Source organism: Coregonus lavaretus (assembly GCF_964263955.1).
Source record: "Coregonus lavaretus genome assembly, contig: HAP1_SCAFFOLD_810, whole genome shotgun sequence".
NCBI lineage: Eukaryota > Metazoa > Chordata > Actinopteri > Salmoniformes > Salmonidae > Coregonus > Coregonus lavaretus.
In genome coordinates, this window is record NW_028161077.1 from 12,195 (window position 1) to 30,655 (window position 18,461).

At 45.2% G+C, this 18,461-nt stretch overlaps 1 protein-coding gene across 1 annotated transcript in view; it reads right to left on the minus strand.

The window, feature by feature from the left end:
* Positions 1 to 2,215: 2,215 nt before the first annotated feature.
* The window catches only part of LOC311121115 (protein PTHB1-like), a gene marked incomplete at its 5' end in the record, with an annotated part of 171,239 nt that continues 154,993 nt past the window's right edge, over positions 2,216 to 18,461 (minus strand). Inside the window, one exon of the mRNA XM_084195646.1 lies at positions 2,216 to 4,210. Within this exon, the coding sequence (XP_084051772.1) occupies positions 3,837 to 4,210 (374 nt within the window). The 3' untranslated portion in view covers positions 2,216 to 3,836. The remainder of the gene's footprint in view (positions 4,211 to 18,461) is intronic.

The window sequence follows — 18,461 nt, forward strand, 5'->3', positions numbered from 1 at the left end:
AGACTGGAGCGCGACCTCCGTCCGGCTCATACCCATGCCAGCCTGGATCAGGCAGCAGCACCATGGTGGGTCCAGGGATACCCTCGCTCCATCCAAACTTAAAACAAGCCTGAACTCTGACCCCTGCAGGGTGAGAGGTCGGGAACCCGCAGGCTTCAGCTGTGCGAGCGGGCGACTCACAGGCGACTTCATTTGGGCCCCGATCAGAGACGACACACTCGTTCACAGAAACACACACACACAATGACACACATCATCTAGAAACACACCAGAACACTCTAATAGAACCGCAGACACAGAAAACACCATCATGCACAAAAACCCCCGTAGAGAAAGTGAGTGTGTCTCTTTAAGATAGGGGAGAGGAAAAGGAGAGGCATTTATCAAACAGCATTGTGAGAGCTGTAGATTTAGTCTGGGGCTGGGACCTATCACACTCAATACTTTCCATCGTTTTACAAGCTTTTCACAGGGAAGTAGGGATAACAGTTAATCTCCTCTCAGATACACATTAGAGTTACATACTGTTCTGGACAAGAGCATGCACATACATCAGATATACAGTACCATTCAAAAGTTTGGATACACCTACTCATTCAAGGGTTTTTCTTTATTTTGACTATTTTCTACATTGTAGAATAATAGTGAAGACATCAAAATTATGAAACAACACATATGGAATCATGTAGTATCCCAAAAAGTGTTAAACAAATCTAAATATATTTTATATTTGAGATTCTTCTAAGAAGCCACCCTTTGCCTTGATGACAGCTTTGCACACTCTTGGCATTCTCTCAACCAGCTTCATGAGGTAGTCACCTGGATTGCATTTCAATTAACAGGTGTGCTTTCTTAAAAGTTAATTTGTTAATTTCTTTCCTTCTTAATGCGTTTGAGCCAATCAGTTGTGTTGTGACAAGGTAGGGGTGGTATACAGAAGATAGCCTTATTTGGTAAAAGACCAAGTCCATATTATGGCAAGAACAGCTCAAATAAGCAAAGAGAAACAACAGTCCATCATTACTTTAAGACATGAAGGTCAGTCAATCCGGAAAATGTCAAGAACTTTGAAAGTTTCTTCAAGTGCAGTCGCAAAAACCATCAAGCGTTATGATGAAACTGGCTCTCATGAGGACCGCCACAGGAAAGGAAGACCCAGAGTTAGTACCTATGCTGCAGAGGATAAGTTCATTAGAGTTAACTGCACCTCAGATTGCAGGCAAAATAAATGCTTCACAGAGTTCAAGTAACAGACACATCTCAACATCAACTGTTCAGAGGAGACTGCGTGAATCAGGCCTTCATGGATGAATTGCTGCAAAGTAACCACTACTAAAGGACACCAATAATAATAAGAGACTTGCTTGGGCCAAGAAACATGAGCAATGGACATTAAACCGGTGGAAATCTGTCCTTTGGTCTGATGAGTCCAAATTTGAGATGTATGGTTCCAACCGCCGTGTTTTTGTGAGACGCGGTGTGGGTGAACGGATGACCTCCGTATGTGTGGTTCTCACAAAGAAGCATGGAGGAGGAGGTGTGATGGTGTGCTTTGCTGGTGACACTGTCAGTGATTTATTTAGAATTCAAGGCACACTTAACCAGCATGGCTACCACAGCATTTTGCAGCGATACACCATCCCATCTGATTTGGGCTTAGTGGGACTATCATTTGTTTTTCAACAGGACAATGACCCAAAACACACCTCCGGGCTGTGTAAGGGCTATTTGACCAAGGAGAGTGATGGAGTGCTGCATCAGATGACCTGGCCTCCACAATTACCTGACCTCAACCCAATTGAGATGGTTTGGGATGAGTTGGACCACAGGGTGAAGGAAAAGCAGCCAACAAGGGCTCAGCATATGTGGGAACTCCTTGAAGACTGTTGGAAAAGCATTCCTCATGAAGCTGGTTGAGAGAATGCCAAGAGTGTGCAAAGCTGTCATCAAGGCAAATGGTGGCTACTTTGTAGAACCTCAAATATAAAATATATTTTGATTTGTTTAACACTTATTTGGCTACTACATGATTCCATATGTGTTATTTCATAGTTTTGATATATTCACTATTATTCTACAATGTAGAAAATAGTACAAATAAAGAAAAACCCTTGAATGAGTAGGTGTGTCCAAACTTTTGACTGGTACTGTACATTCTCTCCTAAGCCTCTCACAAGACAGCTTCTCTAATAAAATGACACCAACCCATTTGTTTCTAAAAGTCTAATCCAAAGGGCTTTTTATTACATTCTCTCAAAACTGTGGCACTGTTAGTTTTTTTTACAGTGGGGCATGTAACAATGTTTGGTCCTAGTTCAATCATTTTTTGCACTTGAACATGTCCTGTACAACATTCATGTTGTGAAACACAGCGCGTTTAGTCAAAGACAAAAGTTATTGAGGAGAATACAAAAAAAGAGAACCCACTGACGTCAAACAGACATAACATAACAGAGACCTGAGAGGAGAGTCCGCCGGATTCCAACCCCATCTACTTCCACAACGTGGCTTTAACGCAACACCTACAAACGACCCGTGCCAAATTAAACAGCGAGTCTCTCAGTTATTCAATCTTAAATCGACCTTGTGCCGAGCTCGGGGAGATTTGCACAGACCTTTTACACTACAGTAAGGAAAAAACAAACCTAAAGCCACTGGCCAAGGGCAAAGCCATTTTAACAGTGACCATTCCTATATACTCTAACATATACACTGTCCCACATACTCAGTAAGCAAGGACTGAAACAAGACAGACTTAAAGGGATAGAGAAAGACATACATGCGGAGGGAGATTAAGGAGATACTTTAAACAACAACAGTTTCGTAGCACTAACTTGAATCACCCTGCTTTGTCTATAAAAATCAGGCATAGAACAGGTACCTGGTGCATCAGACAAGCTGATAATGGTACAAAACCTTTGCTATAATACATTCATTAAGCTGAGTTAGGAAACGATACATGTCTAAATTCATCAAGACACGTACAGACAACACACACACATACAGCACGTACAGGTACAGTACAATAGCGACATAAAGAGCTGTTTGGATTGTCATTGGTCAGGCTGGCACAGCGATCCTCTAACAGAAGGTGGTCTATGGTCTCAGAGGCTGTGTGGAAACACTAACGCTTGTAGGGCTGTGTGTTGCAGAATACGAGCAGGTGCTAGCTAGTGTTTTTACGTGTATAGTTGTGCATGTTTTTATTCTTATGTGCATGTGTTTGTGGATTCAGGTGTGTGTGATTGAGTATGTTCCTGCAAGTCCTCACAAACGATCATGGGGGCTGCTTGAATTCCCTTCCCTTTTCGTTTCTCTGCTATTGTCTCAGTTTGATGGTTTTCCTGCTTCTGTGCGCTGAAAGCTGCTGATGGGGGGTGAAAGTGGCCTTGTTTTACCCGAGGGGACATACGGAGGGACGGACAGAACGCAGGGGTTATTCTTAGCTTGAGGCGGGGGTGGCTTTGGCAAGGCATGGTGCCACACGAGGGGGCGAGAGGGCGGGATAGATGTCAGAGTGCCCGTGTGTAGGCGGGGTGGTTAGGGCTTACCGACGCACAGGGCTGTGGGTTCCACTACGAGACGCTGCCACTGGAAGGAAGGGAGGGGAAGGGCTTTGATGTTGCACATCCGACTCCTTGGCTGTTCTACTGGAGTTTCTGACTGGGCCTCATCTTCAGCACCGCACCTTCACCCAACACAGACACCAGAAGTCCTGACTATGGACCAGCATCAGCCCTGATAGAAGTGTGTTTGTCATGAATATGAGTGTGTATGTGAGACTGCGTGTGTATGTGTGTGTATGTGTGTAACAATGTATTTATTGCATGACTTTATCAGCCCTCTCCAGCAGCAGCCTCTGTCTCTTTCTTTTTCTCCTTGACCTTCACAGATGACTTTCTTGACACTTTCTCCTTCCCAGGCTCCTTCAAAGACTCTTTGCTGGCCACCTTAGAAGACTCCTTATTTGACTCCTTGGTGGACTCCTTCTTTTCCTTGGAGTCTTTTGAAGACTCCTTTTTTGACTCTTTCCCCGGGTCCTTGGGCTCTTTGGGCTCCTTGGTGGACTCCTTCTTCTTTTCCTTAGAGGACTCCTTCTTTTCTTTCTTCAGTTCTTTCACAGGCTCTTCCACAGGCTCTTCCACAGGCTCTTCCACTGTCTCCTTGACTGCCCCAGCCGCAGACACTTTCTTGTCCTTGGATTCTTTATCTGAAAAGGGCCAGACAGAGAGATAGCGGTGATTAACACGTTATTACCAGGTACACACTCACATGAACAGAACTCCCACACGTCATCATCTTGGGATTCCTCATCTGTGATGGAGGATAGACAGTCCCTCCTCTTATCTCCATCTCCGATGTGTGGTTTAGAGATGTTCTGTCATTTAGTGGTGACCAATAGGCTGAGGTGAATCTGAGCCAAATGCTCTCTCGTGGTGTTAGCTATGGATAACACTGTTCATAATATAGGTTAAGATTGAATTGTTAGATACTACTGCACTGTTGGAGCTAGGAACACAAGCATTTCGCTACATCTGCAATAACATCTGCTAAATATGTGTATGTGACCAATACAATTTGATTTGATTAGCACTGTGCTCAAGCTAAGGTCAGAGTTGCCCGTCTGCTAAAGTTAGCAATATGTACATATGAGTCAAGGTTATCCTAGATTTGCATTGTGCCGATGCTGTGGTTAGCATACTGTTACACATTGCTATTATGTACAGTACAGCGGAGAGGACTGTGACCCTCGGTACAATTAAGTTCAGGACGGCTTCCAAACCCTCCCGTAGACAAATTGAATTACAACGGCACCTGTCGCATCACAAAGAAACCCCCCTCCCCTTTCTCTCCCTCCTCCACATTGGATTGGCTCTTTGATAAGATAATAGCGGACCGTTGTCTCACAACAATGAGACGTCCTTATCTCCATGAGAAAGGAGAGGGCTGTGTGTGTGGGGGGGGGGGGGAGTGGTGAGTACTCTAAAAGAGTGTGTGTGTTTAAAGACTCCAGAGAGGGACTCCAATCAGCTGGGTAATCGTCTAGGGCTTACAAAGTCCTGGCTGAAGTGTGTGTGTGTGTGTGTGCTGGCTTTTTGTGTGCAGGCTCCGTCTGAAAGGTTCAGTGTGTATCGTGTGGGAGGTGAGTTCCAATGTGTGTAGGCCAGGGGGCCGTATCTGATGTGCTGTGCACGGTCAGGTGCAGTGTGTGTGTGACCTACATGATCCAGTATGTAGAGCGTCATTGTTGCTAGGGCACAGTGTATCAAGGCTGAGTGTGTGTTAGTTGAGGGGCCTTATAAACAGGCTTGTTTTTCCGCCTGCGGCCTCTGGCTCTTTTGTCTAGCCTTCCTAAATGATCCCCACAGGCAAGCCAGTGTAAAAATAACCAAATAAACCAAAATCAACCACCAAAAAGAGACAGAACTGGTTAAATAGTCTCAACAGAAAAGCCTGTGTGAACCAGGAGCAAAGTGCCAGTAAAGCTCCAGTAAATGTGGGCCAGTTAAACAGGGAGCAGTGTCTTATTGTCCTGACTGGCTGCTGTTGGGTTTCCATTTGGGTAACACGGAGGAGAGCTGGGCCCGCACACGCATACACAACACACACACACACACACACACACACACACACACACACACACACACACACACACACACACACACACACACACACACACACACACAACCAACACCCTCAGATCTTTTACAATCACACATAAAAGAGGATGGTTATAGTGACATGCCCTGAGGAAATGCTGACTTAAGAACTCTCTCATTCATATATAAACACAAATGTATGCACAGACACAGCAGAATACAGGCTAGAGTTTAGGTTGATCATTTATGTATGTATTGATTATGTAAATATTGTTGTCTCTATAGATGGAGTGTGTATAGCCATGGGTGTGTGTGTGGGTCTCTGTGGTTAATCCTGTGCGGTAGCGACAGGGCTAATCCAGGCTGGACACTGTCTGTCTGTCACTACTCTGATTGGGAGACATGCAGAATTCTGCAAATATATCCGCTGTGTACAACGAAAAACACCAAATAATGCATGTAGAGCAGAATTAGGCCAATACCCGCTAATTATTAAAATCCAGAAAAGAGCCATTAAATTCTATAACCACTTAAAAGGAAGCGATTCCCAAACCTTCCATAACAAAGCCATCACCTACAGAGAGATGAACTTGGAGAAGAGTCTCCTAAGTAAGCTGGTCCTGGGACTCTGTTCACAAACACAAACAGACCCCACAGAGCCCCAGAACAACAACAACAACACAATTAGACCCAACCAAATCATGAGAAAACAAAAAGAGAATTACTTGACACATTGGAAAGAATTAACAAAAAAACTGAGCAAACTAGAATGCTATTTGGCCCTAAACAGAGAGTACATAGTGGCAGAATACCTGACCACTGTGACTGACCCAAAATTAAGGAAAGCTTTGACTATGTACAGACTCAGTGAGCATAGCCTTGCTATTGAGAAAGGCCGCCGTAGGCAGACCTGGCTCTCAAGAGAAGACAGGCTATGTGCACACTGCCCACAAAATGAGGTGGAAACTGAGCTGCACTTCCTAACCTCCTGCCAAATGTATGACCATATTAGAGACACATATTTCCCTCAGATTACAGAGATCCACAAAGAATTCGAAAACAAACCCAATTTTGATAAACTGCCTTATCTACTGGGTGAAAAACCACAGTGTGCCATCACAGCAGCAAGATTTGTGACCTGTTGCCAAAAAAAAGGAAGAACAAACACCACTGTAAATACAACCCATATTTATGTTTATTCATTTTCCCATTTGTACTTTAACTATTTGCACATTGTTACAACACTGTATATAGACATATGACATTTGAAATGTCTTTATTATTTTAGAACTTCTGAGTGTAATGATTACTGTTTATTTCACTTTTGTTAACTATCTACTTCAATTGAATTGAATTGAATTGAATTGAATTGAGAGAGAGAGAGAGAGAGAGAGAGAGAGAGAGAGAGAGAGAGAGAGAGAGAGAGAGAGAGAGAGAGAGAGAGAGAGAGAGAGAGAGAGAGAGAAGAGAGAGAGAGAAAGAGAGAAAGAGAGAGAGAGAGAGAGAGAGAGAGAGAGAGAGAGGGGGGAGCCTCTGTCCACACTTCACTGAACAGACACTGGAGAAAGTGGAGACACCAGGGTGACTGACACATCAGATCTCTGTGAGCGTGTGCGTTTATGGATAAGAGTTAAAGTGCGTGTGTGTCCGCATGATTGAAAGAATGGGAAAGTATGGGAGTGTGTTAGATAGGGAGAGAATTGTGTGTGTGTGAGAGAGAAAAAGAGAGAGAAAGAAAGGAGCGAGAACTAGCCAAAGTAAAGCGTATACAGAAACCAAGATGCAAAACTCTTCCTTACAAACCCCTCCCATTTGTTAGAATCAAGCATTGATTGACAGTTGGGTTTCCTTCTACAAATCAGTCCTATTGTGACAGACCCAAGCCCGAACCACTTCAGCTGCTGCTGCTACTCCCCACACAGAAATACATGGGAGATCACGTGGCAATAAAAAAGCTGTGGCAGACATTTTTCATGCAGACAACCAGAACCCTTTTGTCTGTGAAAAAGGGTTAACAGGGACATTTTAACAGGACTTGATAAATATTTACATTGTAAAAGATGGGGTTATAGCATCAGAGAGTCAGGTCATCTCCTAATTTTATTTGATCAACAAAGTAACAAAGCGGAACCTTCTAGACTAAACAGAGAATCAGTTTTACCGTGGGCCACTCTGTAGAGGAAACAGCAGCAAACAGTCGCCAGCTGTAACGCTAACCCAATACCACAGCATCACCGTCATCATCATCACCAACATTGTCATATTAACCTACGTCAAATATGTTTGCAGATGTTCATTTTATGAGGACATTTGTACCGTATTGGTGAGTAGGTGTGTGTGTGGGTGTGTTCATGACAGTGTGTATTGATGTGTATGGTGTGGGCTCGAATAAATTTGACGGCAACACTGTACACTCCGTCAGCAACACAAAAAACAGCCAAACAAATGTCAGCATGTCGATAACATTTACCCAGAGGAGAATGGTCCTATCGCCTTTTCTTCAAAGCAGAGATTGTCCGCTCGGCTTCCCCTCTAAGAGAAGAGAGCGGGTGTTCTTTAGAGCTTCAGGGGGCCGTAGTCAAAATACACACAGGCCTCACAGAGAGCCTGCATTCCCCTGTGTCCCCAGACCATGCGGGAGGCTTCTGCCTTGCTTCCCACTCTTATAAATACCGCCGCTAAACTGCTTCGCTTGCCAGGGACCGGCCACGCAGCTCTGTGATGTGAAGTGTGTTTGATGTGTGTCTGAGTGTGGTCCAGACTAAACGGCCACAACAGCATTGTGTTAATCTAAAAACTAAACGTAGAGGCTGGCAATGTGGGAATGGAGTGTTGAGAGAGGACAGGAGAGGACAGGAGAGGAGAGGAGGAGAGTGGACAGAGAGAAGAGAGAAGAGGAGGGGACAGAGAGAGGAGAGGAGAGGAGTGGACAGAGAGAGGAGAGGAGAGGACAGAGAGAGGACAGAGAGAGGAGAGGAGAGGAGAGGAGAGGAGAGGAGAGGAGAGGAGAGGAGAGGAGAGGAGAGGAGAGGAGAGGAGAGGAGAGGAGAGGAGAGGAGAGGAGAGGAGAGGAGAGGAGAGGACAGAGAGAGGACAGAGAGAGGAGAGGAGAGGACAGAGAGAGGAGAGGAGAGGACAGAGAGAGGAGAGGAGAGGACAGAGAGAGGAGAGGAGAGGACAGGAGTGGAAAGGAGAGGAGAGGAGAGGAAAGTATACAAGCTAGGCAATTGTCGGTGGAACAGGGGACTTGGGTTGCAGCACATTTACAGACAAACACATATTCAGGTGTCAGAGACTAGTTACCTTTCTAGCTCCTCTATGCTCTCTTTAAGTGCACACACAGCAGCTGTATGAGGGGTGGGTGGAGGTTGGGGTTATGTTCACGCGGCTGTGTAAACACTGGGCTGTAATCCCAGAAAGTCGTGGCGTCTAAGCCAGTAACCCCTCTGGTAAACCGCTGCATGATCAAGCAAATTACACTCCCAATAGGAGGGGGAGGCAGTGGTTATAGTCCCATCCAACCCCCTCCTACTCACAGGCAGCGCTGGAGAGAGAGACGGAGACTGGAACCACAGCGAAAGAGTTCTTAGTGGGAGACACGAGTGTTGGGACAGCTGCTAATGAAACGGCTACTGACTGTGTGTGTGTCTGTCCAAGGGAAAAGTTAATGTGTGATAAATGATGTGTCTTTGTTATAGTGCTTATGTGTGTGTGTGTGTGTGTGAGAGAAAGTGTGTGTGTATAACCGACTGTGTGTGTATCTATGTGTCCCTTCCCCTGGCCTGGCTGTCTCTCAGCAGCAGGTCCAGTTAATAAAGCAGTCTATCAGTCCATCTGGGGGTGGCCTGAGCCTGACAGCCGGAGAGGTAGAGTCAACGCAGAGTGTGGAGAGGCTTTAATAACTCCTCTCAGACAGGGAGGGACTGTCCCTCACTGGGGGCTGTGTGTATGGGAGGGGGTTGAAGTGGATACACAGGGTCGGGGTCTCTGTGTCAGATGCCCAGAGATAAGTCCAGTCCACACTCAGGCCTTTGTCTGCCTGTGGGACGTCTGAACAATATGTTTCGTATGTGTCAGGACAGGGCTGCATTATCGCATAGACCAACAAGGCATGGGCCTAAGCTAAATAAACACAGCCAAATGGACTGAACTCCAGTCTCGCTTGACCATAGACTACTATGGGAAGGCTTTCAGTTACAAACTGGTCCAGACACAGAGGCTCTATGACTCTATGACCAACCTGGAGAATGCCAACTCCGCCATGTTTGGTACACACATTGCAGGCTGGAGATGGGGAGGGGTCTTGACGTGATTCTAGACCATTGTGTGACTGTGGCAGAACCACCCCGTTTGACCCATTCAGCAGTCAGACTCCAGCTGAGACTACAGCTACAATAGAGCCTCTGTGTCTTTCCCAAACCTGGGAGAACCGTTAGAACCGCCAGCCTAACCCTAGCCCAACCCTGCGGTGTCTACCTACCCGTCTCGAGTCCCAACAATGAGGTCCAAATGCTTCCTGGAACCCAATCTCACACACACGTCTCAGAAGCGGCAGCACGGCCATGATGGTGAACGCAAATATAGCAACACACCATTCAGAAAATAATGACTGTGTGCCGCTTTCCAACATTTCCCTTCACAAAAGGTCAAGCAGGAAAAGAGCATCTGAAAGTTCCCTGAAAAACGCCAGACTTTACCTCAGAGGCGTAAGCAAGGTGAGTGGAGAGAGAGAAAGCGGGAGGAAATTGGCAGAAATGAATTTTGGAAACAAATTACAGAAGCCAATAATATCGTTCAGCCAGACGGGCCGCTGAGAAAGGTCTCGCTAACGTGTTTCAGGGGACCGGTGCCAGAGACTAGGGCAGACAGCACGCTCCACAACGCTCTGGCACTTACACAATGTCCTTCTGCTCCTAACACACATTCTATAGACTGTATAGCACTCTGTGGTGGAGGTACAGTGGCTGTGAAGAGAGACTAGTTTAGCACATTCAACCACATAGGCCTGTAAATCCCCCCTTTATAGTGAGGGGGAAAAGTATTTGATCCCCTGCTGATTTTGTACGTTTTCCCACTGACCAAGATATGATCAGTCTATAATTTTAATGGTAGGTTTATTTGAACAGTGAGAGACAGAATAACAACAAAACAATCCAGAAAAACGCATGTCAAAAATGTTATAAATTGATTTGCATTTTAATGAGGGAAATAAGTATTTGACCCCTCTGCAAAACATTACTTAGTACTTGGTGGCAAAACCCTTGTTGGCAATCACAGAGGTCAGACGTTTCTTGTAGTTGGCCACTAGGTTTTCACACATCTCAGGAGGGATTTTGTCCCACTCCTCTTTGCAGATCTTCTCCAAGTCATTAAGGTTTCGAGCCTGACGTTTGGCAACTTGAACCTTCAGCTCCCTCCACAGATTTTCTATGGGATTAAGGTCTGTAGACTGGCTAGGCCACTCCAGGACCTTAATGTGCTTCTTCTTGAGCCACTCCTTTGATGCCTTGGCCATGTGTTTTGGGTCATTGTCATGCTGGAATACCCATCCACGACCCATTTTCAATGCCCTGGCTGAGGGAAGGAGGTTCTCACCCAAGATTTGACGGTACATAGCCCCGTCCATCGTCCCTTTGACGCGGTGAAGTTGTCCTGTCCCCTTAGCAGAAAAACACCCCCAAAGCATAATGTTTCTACCTCCATGTTTGACGGTGGGTATGGTGTTCTTGGGGTCATAGGCAGCATTCCTCCTCCTCCAAACACGGCGAGTTGAGTTGATGCCAAAGAGCTCGATTTTGGTCTCATTTGACCACAACACTTTCACCCAGTTCTCCTCTGAATCATTCAGATGTCCATTGGCAAACATCAGACGGCCCTGTATATGTGCTTTCTTGAGCAGGGGGACCTTGCGGGCACTGCAGGATTTCAGTCCTTCACGGCGTAGTGTGTTACCAATTGTTTTCTTGGTGACTATGGTCCCAGCTGCCTTGAGATCATTGACAAGATCCTCCTGTGTAGTTCTGGGATGATTCCTCACCGTTCTCATGATCATTGCAACTCCACGAGGTGAGATCTTGCATGGAGCCCCAGGCCGAGGGAGATTGACAGTTCTTTTGTGTTTCTTCGAATAATCGCACCAACTGTTGTCACCTTCTCACCAAGCTGCTTGGCGATGGTCTTGTAGCCCATTCCAGCCTTGTGTAGGTCTACAATCTTGTCCCTGACATCCTTGGAGAGCTCTTTGGTCTTGGCCATGGTGGAGAGTTTGGAATCTGATTGATTGATTGCTTCTGTGGACAGGTGTCTTTTATACAGGTAACAAACTGAGATTAGGAGCACTCCCTTTAAGAGTGTGCTCCTAATCTCAGCTCGTTACCTGTATAAAAGACACCTGGGAGCCAGAAATCTTTCTGATTGAGAGGGGGTCAAATACTTATTTCCCTCATTAAAATGCAAATCAATTTATAACATTTTTGACATGCGTTTTTCTGGATTTTTTTGTTGTTATTCTGTCTCTCACTGTTCAAATAAACCTACCATTAAAATTATAGACTGATAATTTCTTTGTCAGTGGGCAAACGTACAAAATCAGCAGGGGATCAAATACTTTTTTCCCTCACTGTACACCCCTTTCTTTCCCTCGTCATACTGTTCTATTCTATCTTCTATACCTCTCCTCTGTCAAGTTATCCCTCTATCCAATGGAGGCCTGGCTTGTTTTTAAGCACGTTGTGACAAATGTATTTATAGAAAAAGTGCTACATATCCAGTTTACCATTAACTTAACATTCTTTAAGAATATTTGTCGCTGCTGTCACTACTACTGGGCAAACACTCCAGACTGGCCATGATTAGTGGGTTTGTGAGCAGGAAACAGCGGGAGAAAGAGAGAGGGAGAAAGAGAAGGGGAGAAAGTTGAGAAGAGAGGACCTTAATCATCTTCCAGTGTGGCTGCTGGTCTGGTTGGATAGGGTTTATTTCATACTATTCCTGGGCCTGGAATGTGCTGCGAGGCAGACCAGGGCTGCCCATCGCTTTGTGTTCTGCATAGCCCACAGACATATCAGACCAGACCAGCTCAGCTCAACCCACCAAACACCAACCACTCAGACACACAGGAATGCATGCCCCTAACCCCGCAAACCAGAGAATGATATTATTTCACCGAATATATACAAATACTGTGATAATGTATACAAACAAGCATTCGCACGCACACACACACCATAATCACTCTGCAATTGCATCCTTATTACTGTCTGCATCATCCTGTCCCACACTGATGATGCGGATTGTCCCAGCAATCCTATCCTTTGTGGTCACAGTATGAGGAAACTCCCCAACAGAGATGAGAGTAAATACAGAGAGAGGAGAGAGGTAAGTATGTACATGATATATGGATGGGAGACAGAGAGATTGAGAAATAAATGAAGAGGGAGAGCGAGCGAGAGACTAGGAAATATATGGAGAGAGAGAGTTGTGGACAGAGAGACACACAGAGCAATAGATGGAGAGATAGAGAGACAGAAACACACAGGCAGAGAGAGAGAGAGAGAGAGCAGAGGTGGGTGGTGCAGGCATCTCTTGGCCCCAGAGGGTGTGGTGCAGGGGGGAATCATTCCCGCGGTCTGCAGGGATATTTTCTCTCTGCTGGCCACGCCCTGGTACTAACCATCTCTGCTCTGCTCCAGTCATCTACACACACACACACACACACACACACACGATCCAAAAGCACATGCACACAAATCTATGCATGATGACATAAATTCAGACAAACACACTACTACAGTTTGTACTTCCGTTGTCAACTCCCTCTTGCGTTCTGCACAGTCTGCACTCTGCCTAAATACAGCGAGCCACATCTTAAGGCACAATTACAATACTGGGCATAGTACACACAAACACACATGCTACTCTCTCCATAAACAAACAACTATTCACTACCCACACACACACACCCATCATGTACTTACATAAACATTTGACTCACAAACACGTGCACACACACACAACCATATGATGCCCACACACAAGCATACTCTCAGTGTTGACACACACAAACATACTGTCCACACACACGCAATCTCATTGGCCCGCCGGAGGCTGCCTTTGTTGCGGTGTAGCCGGCGGTTGGTTTCAGAGTGCTGCCCGCGGAATCCCTCCAAATTGTTTTCACACTCCTCTGGTTTGGGTTGGCCTGGTAACAGTCCTCCACACACAACCAGCCACCGCTGCTCGCCTTGTTTCACAGAAATCACCACCAACACACAACTATGCTTTTGTAAAAAATATGGACTGGTGTGTGTTTACAAAAATATGGATGTATTTAAAGAGGCCCGGCCACAAACAGGTGGTCCATGTCACATGTCTTTCCTGAATAGAACTCAACACAATTTCTGAAAACCTCAGATATTTCTCTCCGGGTAAAAAGTACATGCTTGCTTCAGCTAGTGTGTGACTGCGGCTAAACCCAGAGGGGCTAAAACAAGGACAGAAGTGTTTCACTTTAACAACTGACAACGTATTGTTGTTCTCATGCACCCAAAGAGATTAGTTTACCACTAGACTGAGCTACACAATTATAGCCTTACTGCCATTATAGATTTACTCAGCATATAACTAACAACATGGAACTATTTTTCAACTATCATCTGAAAACCATTGTGTTGACTTATCCAAAGCAAGACATGAGAACACATGGTTGACACAGTAACGGCTTGTTTTTCCCCACACTGTGAATTGGTTATTTTATCCACAATGACACATGCTAGCCTATAGCCTAGCTACTGTTGTTGAGTGGTGGGAATGGAAACGGTGACTTGGATGACTGTATGGAGTCTATTGTTGATGACAGAAGGTACTGTTGACTGAGGACAATGAGGATGTGTGTGAGTGTTCCATCTATCCTGCCATCTCTTACCAACCCACGTCTCGTCACACATTTCCATTTTCACACACCCTTGATGAAACGTTGGCGTACTAAGCTGACTTCTACTATTTTAAGTGCTACAATAAATAACATTTAAGTATACATTTATGGTTAAAAAATGAATATAAAACGGTAAAAGTAAGGTCATTTCACACATACACCCCCATAACCAGAGCATGACCTTGGCCTGTCGTAAGGAGAACTATAAAAAGGACATATTTCACAGCAGTGTTTTCTTTCTCGTCCATGCGGAGCTGAGGGAGAAAGGGCACCTCCCTGGGTCGGCAGCCACACTGCTACCCCGCTGGGGTACACCCCCCTCCCCCCCAACCCACCCTCCATATCCCCCCAAAACCAAACCACTGACGCCCCTCCGGACCTCTCTGGACCACAGGACTGAGCTCTGATCCACATACATCTATGTACATTGGATCCACATCTACGTGTATACACACACACACACACACACACACAGTTTAAAGACAGTGCTGTGGTCTACCAGCTCTACTAAACTGTCCAAATGCCCCTGGCCTTCCTCTGGGGAAACCCCACCTCACTCAATACCTTACCCCCCCCCCCTCGACACCTACAGTTGAAATCTGAAGTTTACATTCACCTTAGCCAAATACATTTAAACTCAGTTTTTCACAATTCCTGACATTTAATCCTTAGGTCAGTTAGGATCACCACTTTATTTTAAGAATGTGAAATGTCAGAATAATAGTAGAGAGAATGATTTATTTCAGCTTTTATTTCTTTCATCACATTCCCAGTGTGTCAGAAGTTTACATACACTCAACTAGTATTTGGTAGCTTTGCCTTTAAATTGTTTAACTTGGGTCAAACGTTTCAGGTAGCCTTCCACAAGCTTCCCGCAATAAGTTGGGTGAATTTTGGCCCATTCCTCCTGACAGAGCTGGAGTAACTGAGTCAGGTTCGCACACGCTTTTTCAGTTCTGCCCACAAATATTCTATAGGATTGAGGTCAGGGCTTTGTGATGGCCACTCTAATACCTTGACTTTGTTGTCCTTAAGCCATTTTGCCACAACTTTGGAAGTATGCTTGGTGTCATTGTCCATTTGGAAGACCAATTTGCGACCAAGCTTTAACTTCCTGACTGATGTCTTGAGATGTTGCTTCAATATGTCCACATAATTTTCCTTCCTCATGATGCCATCTATTTTGTGAAGTGCACCAGTCCCTCCTGTAGCAAAGCACCCCCACAGCATGATGCTGCCACCCCCGTGCTTCACGGTTGGGATGGTGTTCTTTGGCTTGAGAGCACCCCCTTTTTCCTCCAAACATAATAATGGTCATTATGGCCAAACAGTTCTATTTTTGTTTCATCAGACCAGAGGACATTTCTCCAAAAAGTGGCTTCTTCCTTGCTGAGCGGCCTTTCAGGTTATGTCGATATAGGACTCGTTTTACTGTGGATATAGATACTTTCGCACCAAAGTACGTTCATCTCTAGGAGACAGAACGCGTCTCCTTCCTGAGCGGTATGATGGCTGCGTGGTCCCTTGGTGTTTATACTTGCGTACTATTGTTTGTACAGATGAATGTGGTACCTTCAGGCATTTGGAAAATTCTCCCAAGGATGAACCAGACTTGTGGAGGTCTACAATTCTATTTCTGAGGTCTTGGCTGATTTCTTTTGATTTTCCCATGATGTCAAGCAAAGAGGCACTGAGTTTGAAGGTAGGCCTTGAAATACATCCACAGGGACACCTCCAATTGACTCAAATGATGTCAATTGGCCTATCAGAAGCTTCTAAAGCCATGACATCATTTTCTGGAATTTTCCAAGCTGTTTAAAGGCACAGTCAACTTAGTGTATGTAAACTTCTGACCCACTGGAATTGTGATACAGTGAATTATAAGTGAAATAATCTGTCTGTAAACAATTGTTGGAAAAATTACTTGTGTCATGCACAAAGTAGATGTCCTAACCGACTTGCCAAAACTATAGTTTGTTAACAAGAAATGTGGAGTGGTTGAAAAACAAGTTTTTAAACTTCCGACTTCAACTGTATGCCACTAATGCTATTTCTCGCAATCTGTCCAAAGACACCATATCCCTCTATACATACACACAAGTGAACACACTGCATATTTTCTGACCCTAGGCCACAGACATACACACTGTCCTTGGATTACAAGACAGATGAAAATCACCACTTGACTTATCAATACTCAACGGTCCAGTAAGAGAACACACAGACACACACACCCTGCCTCTCGCTTTTTCTCTGGCCAGACATTGATTTCTGTTTTCAGTGGTGATTGCTACACTGTGTGGCGGTTGGGTCGGTCCCACTCTGCCAAAGATACATTTCACAACCACATCTCCCACGGAAAAGAGGGGGAGCGGGGAGGAGAAGAAAACGTCAGGAAATATTTCAATCAAAGATACTGCCCTTGAAAACAAAGGGGACTTTATACTTGGGGAGTCCCCCCTCTCCATCCCCTCCCTCTTCCCCCACCCCTCCCTCTCCTCCCTCGCTCTTTTCTTTGAGAGCAGACAAGTGTTTGAAGCATAGTATGTGTATGTGAGGTCCAAGCACGCCCCCATTCACGTCGACGAGAGCTTCAAGTTCCTCGGTGTCCACATCACTAAGGATCTATCATGGTCATAACCAGACACACCAACAAAGTCGTGAAGAGGGCACAACAAAGCCTCTTCCCCCTCAGGAGGCTGAAAAGAGTCGGCATGGGCCCTCAGATCCTCAAAAAGTTTTACAGCTGCACCATCAAGAGCATCTTGACTGGCTGCATCACCGCTTGGTAAGGCAACTGCTTGGCTTCCGACCGCAAGGTGCTACAGAGGGTAGTGCGTGCGGCTCAGTACATCACTGGGGCCGAGCTCACTTCCATCCAGGACCTCTATACCAGGCGGTGTCAGAGGAAGGCCCAAAACATTGTCCAAAACTCCAGCCACCCAAGCAACAGATTGTTCTCTCTGCTATCGCACGGCAAGCGGAACCAACACACCAAGTCTGGAACAAACAAGACCCTGAACAGCTTCTACCCTCAAGCCATAAGACTTCTAAACAAGGCTGCTAAATAGCTACTCAAATGGCTACCCGAACTACCTGCATTGACCCTTTTGTGCACTAACTCTCTTGCACTGACTCTATGCACACATACTGGACTCTACCCACACACTCACACATACTTACACCCCAACACACACACAAACAAACACTACATACGCCCACACACACATGCATACTGACGCCACACACTCACACACTTTCACACTCACCACATACGCTGCTGCTACTGTCTATTATCTATCCTGTTGCCTAATCACTTTACCTGTATGTGCATAGCTACCTCAATTTCCTCGTACCCCTGCACATCGACTCGCTACTGGTACTCCCTGTATATAGCCATGCTATTTTCTACTCCTTATATACAGTATAGCCATGTTATTTTCACTCATTATTTTTATTTGTTATTCACTGTGTATTTATTCCTCGTGTCACTATTTTATTTTTATTTTTTTTATCTTATCTTTAACTCTGCATCGTTGGAAATGGACCCGTAAGTAAGCATTTCACCGTTCGTTTACACCTGTTGTTTATTTTTATTTAACCTTTATTTAACTAGGCAAGTCAGTTAAGAACAAATTCTTATTTACAATGACGGCCTACACCGGCCAAACCCGGACGACGCTGGGCCAATTGTGCGCCGCCCTATGGGACTCCCAATCACGGGGAGGTCTGTAGTGACGCCTCAAGCACTGAGATGCAGTGCCTTGGACCGCTGCGCCACTCAGGAGCCCATCTTAGGTTTATGAAGCATGTGACAAATAACATTTTATTTGAAGTCTTTAAAGCCATTTAGGCAATAAATGTTATAAAGACATCAAGTAAGTCCATTCTTGGCTCTGTCGTTGTATAAACCAAAGGTTACATTGTAT